At 49.3% G+C, this 12,500-nt stretch overlaps 4 protein-coding genes across 4 annotated transcripts in view; all 4 read left to right on the forward strand.

Annotated features, from left to right (window-relative positions):
- mri1 (methylthioribose-1-phosphate isomerase 1) overlaps positions 1 to 1,732 on the forward strand; it is a 7,491-nt gene extending 5,759 nt beyond the window's left edge. The window contains exon 6 of the mRNA XM_079730714.1: positions 1,288 to 1,732. Within this exon, the coding sequence (XP_079586840.1) occupies positions 1,288 to 1,421 (134 nt within the window). The 3' untranslated portion in view covers positions 1,422 to 1,732. The remainder of the gene's footprint in view (positions 1 to 1,287) is intronic.
- Positions 1,733 to 1,793: 61 nt separating this feature from the next.
- LOC307071662 (uncharacterized protein) lies at positions 1,794 to 4,265 on the forward strand. The gene is made up of 2 exons (XM_079730715.1): positions 1,794 to 1,913; positions 3,149 to 4,265. The coding sequence occupies exon 2, from the start codon at positions 3,231 to 3,233 to the stop codon at positions 4,002 to 4,004; it is 774 nt and encodes a 257-aa protein (XP_079586841.1). The 5' UTR covers positions 1,794 to 1,913; positions 3,149 to 3,230; the 3' UTR covers positions 4,005 to 4,265.
- Positions 4,266 to 7,549: 3,284 nt separating this feature from the next.
- Positions 7,550 to 9,238, forward strand: cUnh19orf53 (chromosome Un C19orf53 homolog). Its single transcript, XM_079730490.1, has 3 exons — positions 7,550 to 7,675; positions 8,284 to 8,339; positions 8,420 to 9,238. The coding sequence occupies exons 1-3, from the start codon at positions 7,591 to 7,593 to the stop codon at positions 8,558 to 8,560; spliced, it is 282 nt and encodes a 93-aa protein (XP_079586616.1). The 5' UTR covers positions 7,550 to 7,590; the 3' UTR covers positions 8,561 to 9,238.
- A 1,172-nt stretch (positions 9,239 to 10,410) lies between these two features.
- The window catches only part of LOC307092018 (mitochondrial adenyl nucleotide antiporter SLC25A23-like), a 5,397-nt gene continuing 3,307 nt past the window's right edge, over positions 10,411 to 12,500 (forward strand). Inside the window, exons 1-2 of the mRNA XM_079758877.1 lie at positions 10,411 to 10,864; positions 11,702 to 11,825. Of these exons, the coding sequence (XP_079615003.1) occupies positions 10,667 to 10,864; positions 11,702 to 11,825 (322 nt within the window). The 5' untranslated portion in view covers positions 10,411 to 10,666. The remainder of the gene's footprint in view (positions 10,865 to 11,701; positions 11,826 to 12,500) is intronic.

A 12,500-nucleotide genomic window follows, 5' to 3' on the forward strand; every position in this document is an offset into this window, starting at 1 on the left:
GTAGTTAGTGTCGGTGTAGGGAGGCTGTAGTTAATGTCAGTGTAGGGAGGCTGTAGTTAGTGTCAGTGTAGGGAGGCTGTAGTTAGTGTTAGTGAAGGGAGGCTGTAGTTAGTGTCAGTGTTAGTAGGGAGGCTGTAGTTAGTGTCAGTGTAGGGAGGCTGTAGTTGGTGTCAGTGTAAGGAGGCTGTAGTTAGTGTCAGTGTAGGGAGGCTGTAGTTAGTGTCAGTGTAGGGAGGCTGTAGTTAGTGTCAGTGTTAGTAGGGAGGCTGTAGTTAGTGTCAGTGTAGGGAGGCTGTAGTTAGTGTCAGTGTTAGTAGGGAGGCTGTAGTTAGTGTAGGGAGGCTGTAGTTAGTGTAGGGAGGCTGTAGTTAGTGTCAGTGTAGGGAGGCTGTAGTTAGTGTCGTGTAGGGAGGCTGTAGTTAGTGTCGGTGTAGGGAGGCTGTAGTTAGTGTCAGTGTAGGGAGGCTGTAGTTAGTGTCGGTGTAGGGAGGCTGTAGTTAGTGTCAGTGTAGGGAGGCTGTAGTTAGTGTCGGTGTAGGGAGGCTGTAGTTAGTGTCAGTGTAGGGAGGCTGTAGTTAGTGTCGTGTAGGGAGGCTGTAGTTAGTGTTGGTGTAGGGAGGCTGTAGTTAGTGTAGGGAGGCTGTAGTTAGTGTCGGTGTAGGGAGGATGTAGTTAGTGTCAGTGTAGGGAGGCTGTAGTTAGTGTCGGTGTAGGGAGGCTGTAGTTAGTGTCAGTGTAGGGAGGCTGTAGTTAGTGTCGTGTAGGGAGGCTGTAGTTAGTGTAGGGAGGCTGTAGTTAGTGTCGTGTAGGGAGGCTGTAGTTAGTGTCGGTATAGGGAGGCTGTAGTTAGTGCCGGTGTAGAGAGGCTGTAGTTAGTGTCAGTGTAGGGAGGCTGTAGTTAGTGTCAGTGTAGGGAGGCTGTAGTTAGTGTCAGAGTAGGGATGGATCCCAGCTGAGTGGATCCCAACTGGGTATGGAGAGCTGATTTGGTGGTGATTAGTTGTAACCGGAAGGTTGCTAGTTCGATCCCCGACTCCTCCAGCTGTTTAGGGCACAATACCTTAGAAAGATTAGAAATGTTAGTCCCAACTGAAATATATGAAGCTAAATATACTATAAAGTAATAAATATATATAATACTTAGTGTGTGTACAAAGTTAGTGTGTGTGTGTGTGTGTGTGTGTGTGTGTGTGTGTGTGTGTGTGTGTGTGTGTGTGTGTGTGTACCCTTTGCATGCGACGGTAAAGGCACCTTGTCTCATGCGTGCTCCGCTGCTATTGGCTGCAGGTATCGAGGTGTGGAACCCCTCGTTTGACGTCACTCCCCACCAGCTCATCACCGGAGGCATCATCACGGAGCTGGGCGTGTTCCTCCCCTCCGAGCTGCAGGCTGCGCTCACCGGCCGCCTCACCGCGCTCTAGAGCCACCGCCGCCCCCTGCTGGTTGACGACTGCAACTGCCACTGAAATGAATCGTCCCAACTTTAACAGACACTTTGTCGTCGTACACACTCACACACACTCACACTCACACACCGCTATGGTTGGGGTGAGATATAATTCATTACACTGGTTTAGAAGAAAACAAAAAAATAACAAAAAAACTCAGTGTGTCATGTCCGTGCACAAAGTTTTCTCACACGCATCAATCACACACCACACACACACACACACGCTGCAGGGATTTCAGCAGACACACAAGTCCATCATTAAATTTGTGTTCCTTTTTTCGGCCTGATTTCCTTCTCATCTCTGTTGATGTCGTCTCTCGTCCCGTCGGTCTGTCGACTCCAGATCTCCATCACACCCATTCTGTCAGCGCCAGCCTCCTCTCTTCCACCCATCTCCTCTTGGGCCAGGGGAGATCAACCCAGATTCGGATCCGACCCGCCGCCTAACTGCTGCTACCAACCTGTAAATATAGAAGCTCCTTAGTCTGTATATAGTTCATACAAACTAAGCCATTGTGTTTAAAGGCAGCAGTCAGTCCGACCACATATCTGGTTGGATCTAAATTCACCCCAAACCGCAGAATGTTATATTAACATTGAATTTTTGTTTTTCTCTATTTAGAAACTTTTTGAATTATAATCTGAGCTAATTTAAGGGCCATATTCCCTTTTAATAGATAAATAGTGTAATGTGATGATTATAATTAAAAAAAAAAAACATGCACACACACAAACGCACACACATTGCCACCACTTTAACTTTGTGAGGATATGTAGTGAGGCAGTGGGGAACATGAGGAACATGTCCTCATGTAGTGAGGCAGTGGGGAACATGAGGAACATGTCCTCATGTAGTGAGGCTGTGGGGAACATGAGGAACATGAGGAACATGTCCTCGTGTAGTGAGGCAGTGGGGAACATGAGGAACATGTCCTCATGTAGTGGGGAACATGAGGAACATGTCCTCATGTAGTGAGGCTGTGAGGAACATGAGGAACATGTCCTCGTGTAGTGGGGAACATGAGGAACATGTCCTCATGTAGTGAGGCTGTGAGGAACATGAGGAACATGTCCTCGTGTAGTGAGGCAGTGGGGAACATGAGGAACATGTCCTCATGTAGTGAGGCTTTGGGGAACATGAGGAACATGCCCTCGTGTAGTGAGGTTGTGGGGAACATGAGGAACATGCCCTCGTGTAGTGAGGCTGTGGGGAACATGAGGAACATGTCCTCATGTAGTGAGGCTGTGGGGAACATGAGGAACATGTCCTCGTGTAGTGAGTCTTTGAGGAACACGTCTCCATGTTCTCTTCATGTCTGTCCTCATCGCTCTCTGTTCTCACCATCCCCTGGAGGGGGGGCCATGAGAACACTGGGTACGGTTCCTTAGAGCTGCTCCTCCTCACAGCTAAAATGTTGTCAGCTCCTGTATTTCTGTTTCTACCGATTCAACTTTTGTAATTAGTCTGATCTTTGTTAATTAGTTGCAATGTTTTATATTTTTTTCTATTCATCTCTTTTATTTAATAAGGCAGTCATGAAGCTAACCCTGGCGGTTTATTTCTTTGGAGCTTCATTTAGCGCAGGTTTGACTCTAGGATTGGTCTTCATCTTTAATCCAGAAGGCTCATTGTAGTGGGAGCCTATCCTACCCACTGGTCTAGTGTTTTAAACCAGTGGCCGTGTGTTCATCTCTCAGAAGAGAATCTCTGTCTCGGTTCTACGTCTCCAACTGGGATCAGAACGCGGGTCGAAAGAACGACTTCCTGTCTAAACAGAACATGGTGAGGGGCACCAGATCTCTGATCCCCTCCATGAATGTCACCGGCCCCGTACACAGGGACCCACCGTCACTGGCCCCGTACCCAGGGGCCCACCGTCACTGGCCCCGTACCCAGGGGCCCACCGTCACCGGCCCCGTACCCAGGGGCCCACCGTCACCGGCCCCGTACCCAGGGGCCCACCGTCACCGGCCCCGTACCCAGGGGCCCACCGTCACCGGCCCCGTACCCAGGGGCCCACCGTCACTGGCCCCGTACCCAGGGGCCCGCTGTCACCAGCCCCCTACCCAGGGGCCCGCTGTCACCAGCCCCGTACCCAGGGGCCCACCGTCACCGGCCCCGTACCCAGGGGCCCGCTGTCACCAGCCCCGTACCCAGGGGCCCGCTGTCACCAGCCCCGTACCCAGGGGCCCGCCGTCACCGGCCCCGTACCCAGGGGCCCGCCGTCACCGGCCCCGTACCCAGGGGCCCGCCGTCACCGGCCCCGTACCCAGGGGCCCGCCGTCACCAGCCCCGTACCCAGGGGCCCGCCGTCACCAGCCCCGTACCCAGGGGCCCACCGTCACCAGCCCCGTACCCAGGGGCCCACCGTCACCGGCCCCGTACCCAGGGGCCCACCGTCACCGGCCCCGTACCCAGGGGCCCGCTGTCACTGCCTTACACGCCCACTCCACCAGCAGGTTAACACAGACCACAGCATCAGGGCTGCTGCGGTCCGTCTGTCTGGGAGCTAGCATGCTAACACCAGGGACATCATGTTTTAAAGGGCAATGATTGTTGAAAGAAACTTACAAGAAGAATGCCCTGTGTCGACAGGCAATTATGAATTAATGTCAAAGGCTTTCCACAGCTTTTTCCGCACCAAACTTTCCCCTTGACCTTTAACCTTTGACCTCCCGTTCTGTCACTGCTGGCTCATGTAAATGCCACCTGCATATTGTGTTCTTTCCTTTTGTATTCAGTGTTATCCTGTGGGGACTGGGGGGGGAACATGTAGCAACTCTGTGTCCGCAGACCCTCTCATTGGTCGATGTAAAAGTGTCAATCATGTCTTGTTTATTCTCATTTGTGTATTCACAAAGCGTTTAGTTCCTAGTAATAAAGCTGTCATCAGCCACTGCTGGGCTCTCCTTCACTTTACTATCCACCTCTCACCTCTGACCCCCCCAGGGGTCAAAGGGCACCATGGTCTCCCATCTCCTGGTTGGTTTCATCCAGTCTGTTTCTCTGATTATTATCTTGGTTTAGTCATCAGAACACAAGGTCATCTTTCTATAAACCTTAGTGCTTTAAAGTGTACATTTGCATTTACATTCACATTTAGGGCATTTAGCAGACGCTTTTATCCGAAGCGACTTACAATAAGTGCATTTGTTACAATAAGTACATTTGTCATAAGAAGTGAAACAATATATCGCTGTCGGTACAGTAAAGATGTTCATAGAACCAAGTGCAAGTATTACAATCGCTAGGCTAACCCATTCCCCGTGTAAAGCAACGATAGCAGCTACTGTAGATGCTACACAATTAAGTACCTTGAATAAGTGCAATGTGCAAGTGCCAGGACGTACAACATTCAATGGTGGCTGTGCATTGGTTTCTATGCAGAGTCGAGGTGAACTCTGAACAGGTGAGTTTTGAGTCTTTTGCGGAAGCTGATGAGCGACTCTGCGATCCTGACATCGGTAGGGAGCTCGTTCCACCACTGAGGTCCCAAAACAGAGAAAAGTTGTGACTTCGCTGATCGACCTTTTCTTGCTCTTAGCGAAGGCGGTACCAGACGTCCAGCTGAGGTAGTTGAGCGGAGGGATCGAGCTGGGGTGTGTGGCTTTACTAATGCTTGGAGGTAGGCAGGGGCAGTACCATCATCTTGAATCTGATGCGAGCTATTACAGGGAGCCAGTGGAGGTCTCGGAAGAGGGGGGTTACATGTGAGAACTTTGGTAGGTTGAGCACGAGGCGCGCTGCCGCATTCTGGATGCGCTGCAAGGGTTTAATCGCAGAGGCAGGGAGTCCAGCCAGGAGCGAGTTGCAGTAGTCGAGGCGGGAGATGACCAGTGATTGGACTAGAAGCTGAGCTGCTTCCCTTGTGAGGAAGGGCCGGATCCTGCGGATGTTGTAAAGTACAAATCTGCAGGATCGGGCCACCGCAGTGATGTTTGCGGTGCAGCATAACTGATGTCCAACACTACACCAAGGTTTTTGGCAGTTGGAGAAGGAGATACAGTGATGTTCTCAACAGTGACGAGTAAGTCCATGTGTGGGCAATCTTTACCTGGTATTAGGAGGAGCTCAGTCTTGTTGAGGTTAAGCCTCAGGTGATGGGCAGTTGTCCAGGTGCTGACTTCTGCCAGACATTCAGATATGCGTGTTGCAATCAGGGCTTTGTCAGATGAGGGAAAAGAGAGAAATAGCTGAGTGTCGTCAGCATAGCAGTGATAGGAAAAGCCGTGGGATGTAATTACAGAGCCCAGAGATCTAGTATAGAGGGAGAACGGAAGAGGCCCCAGTACAGAGCCTTGAGGGACACCAGTATCAAGCGTGCAAGGTTTGGACAAGGAGCCATTCCATGTTACCCGATAAGTGCGATTCATCAGGTAGGATGTGATCCAGGAAAGGGCAGATTCAGCTATGCCAAGTTCGGCGAGAGTGGCGAGGAGGATCTGGTGGTTCACAGTGTCAAATGCTGCAGACAGGTCAAGGAGAATGAGAACCGATGAGAGGGACGAGGCTCTGGCCGCACGGAGGGACTCAGTCACCGCGAGGAGAGCCGTCTCAGTGGAGTGTGCTTTTTTGAAGCCTGATTGGTGAGGGTCAAGCAGGTTGTTAGATGAGAGATAGGAGGACAGTTGGTTAGTGACGGCACGTTCCAATGTTTTAGAGAGTAATGAAAGAAGAGATACCGGTCTGTAATTCTGGATGTCAGTGGTATCAAGGGTTGGTTTTTTGAGGAGAGGCTTTATTCTGGCAGTCTTGAAAGACATTGGAACAATGCCAGAACTGAGGGAAGAGTTAATAAGTGCGGTGAGAAATGGCCGGATGTCGTTTGACATAGCCTGGAGGAGGGAGGAAGGGATAGTGTCAAGGGGGCAGGTGGTGGCATGGTTAGATGTTATAATTCTGTTGACCTCGTCTGAGGTGAGAGGGATGAATTGGGTAAAGACAGAGTCGGGGGTGGGGGGAGGGAGGATGGTGGCAGTGATAAAAGAGGAGCTAATGTCCTTTACTTTCTGGGTAAAGTAGGTAACAAAGTCATTAGCAGTGAGGCAGGAAGGAGGAGGAGGGGAGGGAGGTTTGAGGAGGGAAGAGAACAAGGAAAACAGTTTCCTGGGGTTTGAGGCGGAGGAGTTAATTTTGGTCCGGTAGAAGGCAGATTTGGCTGTTGACACTGTGGAGGTGAAACCTGAGAGAAGAAAGAGATAGTGAGATAGATCATTAGGACAGTCTGATCTCTTCCATTTCCTCTCAGCTGCCCGCAACTCTGCTCTATAGGGGGGTGAAGATCGCGCCGGTCTGGAGTGGAAGGGACAGAGGGAGTCCAAAGAGGAGGAGAGGGAGGATAGCAGGGTGTCAGAGGATTCCTCTGTGGATAGTTGAGAGAATTGTTCAATAGAAGGTAGTGAAGACAGAACAGTTGAGGCAAACGTAGAGGGAGAGAGAGTTTTGAGGTTGCGGCGGGTGATGACAATGTGGGGACTAGAGAGGAGGGGGGAGAGGACTTTAAGGGGAGAGAAAAAGCAACAAAGTGATGGTCAGACACGGGGAGTGGGGTAACAGAGAGAGCAGAGGTGCCACAGGACCTTGTGAATATCAGGTCAAGCTGGTTCCCGGCCCTGTGTGTGGGAGGAGAAGGGGATAGTGTTAAGTCAAAGGTGGCAATCAAGCCTATTGTTCACACCTTGTGACCGAAACTAGACTCAACGACCTTACCATCAACAACAACACAGCAAAAACCAACACTGCAGAAACTAGGGTTAAAGTTAGTACAACCAATTGCAATGCCAAACACTAGAATTCTTATCTTCAAGACTCACCACAGCTAGATATGAGACAACCTTCTTAAAGACAAAATGTAATGTAATGTAAGTGTAGTCTTCATATTCCGTTAAAAAAGAAGCAAGTCAAACCACCACATAATTCGTTGTGTTAGTTTGCTGGATGTCTGTGCTGAGTGTGAGGCCCCTCCGTCCAGCAGGGGGCCCCACCCTCTGGTCCGGGGTGTGAGGCCCCACCGTCCAGCAGGGGGCCCCACCCTCTGGTCCGGGGTGTGAGGGCCTCCGTCCAGCAGGGGGCCCCACAGCCCCGCTCCAGCACCCGGGTTAAGGGTCGTTCCCAGGACCAGGGTAGACCAGTCCTAAGCATGGCGCAGGGGAAGCAGAAGTTTAAATCTCAGCCGGGGGGAGCAAAGAAGCCCAACAGCAAGCCGAAGGGGATGAGGAAGGGAGGTAAGAACGGAGGAACGGAACAACGCTGCACTACGGGGAATGATGTTTATTTGTATGGAGGTGGAGCGGGAGAGTCGGGTCCTGGAACTGGGGAACAGGTCGTGTCTCGGGCCATACACCTGGAGAACAGGTCGTGTCACGAGTCCTGGGCCTGGAGAACAGGTCCTAGACCCTAAACAAGCTCACCCCAGTGTTCAACAGAGAACTGTTCTACAGAAGAACATCTAAACATCGTCGTGGTGAAATCTCGCGATGCTCAGCAGCTGTCAGTCTGTCCATCAGCGAACTATCGTACATCATAACAGTGAAATGTTGTGTGCAGCGTTAAAACTACTGCTACAACTTATTAAATTGTTGACGTTTTATTAGTTAACATTAGTAGACACCCTTTCTGGTGATAATTAGCACAAATCGTAAACAAAGAATTTAGAAAGAAATAACTAAAAACCAAAACAAAACGAATTCATATCATTCTCTGTCCATGCTAACTGATGGAGCAGTTAGATAAGTCGTTTTCCTACGTTTAAGTACGGTTCTCCTACTGCATCGTGTTTTATTACTCCCATCTATTAAGTGTTATAACCCGTTTTATTTCTTTATTCCTGAAGCTAGGACCATTGCCCCTAAGAAGGCCAAGGTCGTGGCGCAACACAAGCTGAAAAACGTAAGAAAATGGAGCGGGGATGACTCGATGGTTTCCCAAGTGTACGTAACATGTGATCTTTAACATGTGACTCTCTCCAGATCCTGGAGGTGGCCATCAGGAATAAGATTGAGCAGGACGTGACCCAGAATGCCAGCACCAAGCTCCACAAACGGCTGAGCGTCCTCAAAATGCCCGCCACCAAAGGCCCCAAGCTGCCCGCTGGAAACTCCAAGACCTGAGGACTCCTCCACCTCCAGGTCTACCTGGAGACCCCTGGACCTCCAGGTCTACCTGGAGACCCCTGGACCTCCAGGTCCACCTGGAGACCCCTGGACCTCCACCTCCAGGTCCACCTGGAGACCCCTGGACCTCCAGGTCTACCTGGAGATCCCTGGACCTCCAGGTCCACCTGGAGACCCCTGGACCTCCAGGTCCACCTGGAGACCCCTGGACCTCCAGGTCCACCTGGAGACCCCTGGACCTCCACCTCCAGGTCCACCTGGAGACCCCTGGACCTCCACCTCCAGGTCCACCTGGAGACCCCTGGACCTCCACCTCCAGGTCCACCTGGAGACCCCTGGACCTCCAGGTCCACCTGGAGACCCCTGGACCTCCAGGTCCACCTGGAGATTCACCCCAATGAACTCCAGATGTTCCAGAGGCCCCCTGGGGTCCACCAGCTGATGAACTCCAGATGTTCCTGAGTCCACTTTGATAACGTTGAACAGAACCAAACCTCGTGACATCCCTCACCCTTAGTGAGGCTGGAGGATTTATTCTCGTTTCTTAAATTCAGCTCTAATGATCCTTGTTTAATCTTTGATCAAAGTCTGAGCAGTGTGATTAAATATATTTGATCACCTTTATTAATAGCCTACTACTATACAATTTTTGTAATTAAAATATAGTGGTTGTCATCCGTTGCTGTTTTATTTGCAAGCTGTGTTCCTGTAATGTCTGGCTTTTCCTTTAATAACACGTAACCTTACCTTAGCAGTAGTTAAGGAGGATGAGGTGGAGGATTTCCTGCTAAAGTGTTCATTATCCTCTGCTCGTTTGTCGATGTCATTACCTTTTAGTAGAACCAACAAAAGCATGGTCTTCTAAAGGGATTCAAACCTTTACTAGAACCAACAGCATGGTCTTCTAAAGGGATTCAAACCTTCTCTAGAACCAACAGCATGGTCTTCTAAAGGGATTCAAACCTTCTCTAGAACCAACAGCATGGTTTTCTAAAGGTATTCAAACCTTCTCTAGAACCAACAGCATGGTCTTCTAAAGGGATTCAAACCTTCTCTAGAACCAACAACAGCATGGTGCCCTTATCGTAATTGTATATTTGCATGGAGTAAATATAGTAATATATGAATGATATAATTTGAGTGTTGACTTTACATTAATTAGCTGCAGTTCTTACCTTAAAGCTTAGAAGAAGAAGAAGCCGGTATTTTTCTGAATTTAACCCCCACTGGATGCATGGAGGGGTTAAGAATATTTAATCAACAGCTCATTTAATGATCCTGTATATTGTTATATTTCACATCTGTCCGATCTTTTACCCTTTCCACTGAGAAATAGGCCTATGCCTTTGCTATTACGGTATATTACACGTTGTTCCAACTTAATCTAAAAATGATCCTACACAAATTAGCAGATGCAACCAGTGTCATAGTTCTGGATTTCTCCTCATGTCAGATATATACTATAAACCCTGAGTATGAAGTAGGTGTGCAAAAAGCAGAATTTGTGTTTGTGCACAATTCAACGATATGTTTATAGCCACTTTATGAAGATTAATTAAACGCATTAGATTAGTATGAAAGGTGATTTCGTTTAATCTCTTAACAGTAATACAAGATGACCTTGGACTGCCTGTTAATGCTTAACAGTGATGACTGCAGGACGCAGACTCTACACCTACAGGAGTTCAGAAAGGCGTCATGCTGTTCCTTCAGATTCAGGAAGGTGCCGAGGCGGAGGGAAGTCCTGCGGTTCCTCTCTCTGCCTCAGGAGACGTCCTTCTGTTCCTCTCTCTAACTTCTGGAGGAGACGTCCTGCTGTTCCTCTCTCTACCTTCACGGAAGGCGGATCCATCTCGTTCCACATACACCGTTTGAAGACTAGAACCAGTAGCGTGTTGACAACAGGACCGAGAAGCTGCGTGTTCACGTTGGTCGGTGAAAGAAGTCAGAAGGTCTCCTCAGAAGAAGGCGGTGGAGGTCTAAGAACCATGATATGATCGACGGAGGTAACGGTCTGCTTATGAGCTCATGTTCCAATCCCTCATAATGCTGATCCTCCAGGCGTCACCTCGTCCTAGCGTTGAGCAGCCGGCATAAGGTCGCATGGAGAGACTCGGAGTCCTCCTGGTGGCGAGCTGCCAGGAGAACCAGGAAAACCAGGAGAGCCCGGAGCTGAGGAGGAGGAGGCGCTGGGCCAGACTGTTCGATCAGCTGGACCTCAATAAGGATGGACGGATCGATCTCCGTGAGCTGCGGGTTGGCCTGGCAAAGCGAGGGGTGTCCCGGAGCTCCGTGGATAAGGTGAGCCGCAGGAGGAGAGCGTGGTTCAAGCTCCCCAAATCAACAGAACCACTCTTTACTGTTTGAGCTTCATGTGACCCCTCTATCCAGACTAGACGGTCGGAACTCATGCAAACTACCAAGAGATTTAAACCAGTATGCATGGATAATTACCATGTTAGTGTTCAATGTACAAAAGTACAACAAAGACAGAATATTGCACTAATGTAGACTACATTGGTTTTGTTGGGTATGTTAAAGCATGCCGTGACACGTCCTTGACTGACAATCTGTCACTGGTTTGAAAAGAAGATCTAATCAAACCCTGTGATTAAAAGTATTATTTTTATATAGTTTTTTTAAAGTATATTTTTTCATAAGTATAGTCTCATAGCTTGTCGACATTAACTGACGTATTGCTGGCATACATAGACTGACCATATTATATATATTATAGCAGTGGAGACAGCGTCTATTTATACTGAACCCCAGAGGTCCTGGTAAGATGAGAAAGTTAACCTTTTTCCCTCTCCCTCTCCCTCTCTCCCTCCATCTATTTCTGTTGTGCTGAAGTTCTTCTTATTTCCACATAAGCGTGATATGGGTGTTATGTTCAGAGGAGGGAGCTGTAATGTTTCCCTTAATGAAGGCTCAAGGCTTTGACCTGTAAAGACTGATGGCCTCCACACAGAACCGTGGCATCGCTCCGCCTCATGGAACACAGTTATTCACAATAATGAATAATAAATAAAGACATATGAATGGATGGTGGTTCTTCAATGGTGTATTTAGACTTTTAAACCGAGTCATGTCTTACTAACCCCCTCCCCTCCACTGTGCTCTGACTCCCCGCTCCAGATCATCCTCGCCGGAGACACCAACCAGGACGGGGAGTTGGACTTTGAGGAATTCAGCCGCTACCTCCTCACCCACGAGGAGCAGCTCAGGGTCATGTTCAGCAACCTGGACCGCAACCACGATGGTCTGTCCAGACACACTCACAGATCATACTAAGACCTGGTCCATGGGTTCAGGGGCTCTGTGTAACTGTGTAACCTGTGAGTAGTGTGTCCTCTAACCTGTGAGTAGTGTGTCCTCTAACCTGTGAGTAGTGTGTCCTCTATCCTGTGAGTAGTGTCTCCTCTAACCTGTGAGTAGTGTGTCCTCTAACCTGTGAGTAGTGTGTCCTCTTACCTGTGAGTAGTGTGTCCTCTAACCTGTGAGTAGTGTGTCCTCTAACCTGTGAGTAGTGTGTCCTCTATCCTGTGAGTAGTGTGTCCTCTAACCTGTGAGTAGTGTGTCCTCTAACCTGTGAGTAGTGTGTCCTCTAACCTGTGAGTAGTGTGTCCTCTATCCTGTGAGTAGTGTCTCCTCTAACCTGTGAGTAGTGTGTCCTCTAACCTGTGAGTAGTGTGTCCTCTTACCTGTGAGTAGTGTGTCCTCTAACCTGTGAGTAGTGTGTCCTCTAACCTGTGAGTAGTGTGTCCTCTATCCTGTGAGTAGTGTGTCCTCTAACCTGTGAGTAGTGTGTCCTCTAACCTGTGAGTAGTGTGTCCTCTAACCTGTGAGTAGTGTGTCCTCTATCCTGTGAGTAGTGTGTCCTCTAACCTGTGAGTAGTGTGTCCTCTAACCTGTGAGTAGTGTGTCCTCTAACCTG

This window comes from Pollachius pollachius (genome assembly GCF_949987615.1).
Source record: "Pollachius pollachius genome assembly, chromosome: 2".
Taxonomy (NCBI): Eukaryota; Metazoa; Chordata; class Actinopteri; order Gadiformes; family Gadidae; genus Pollachius; species Pollachius pollachius.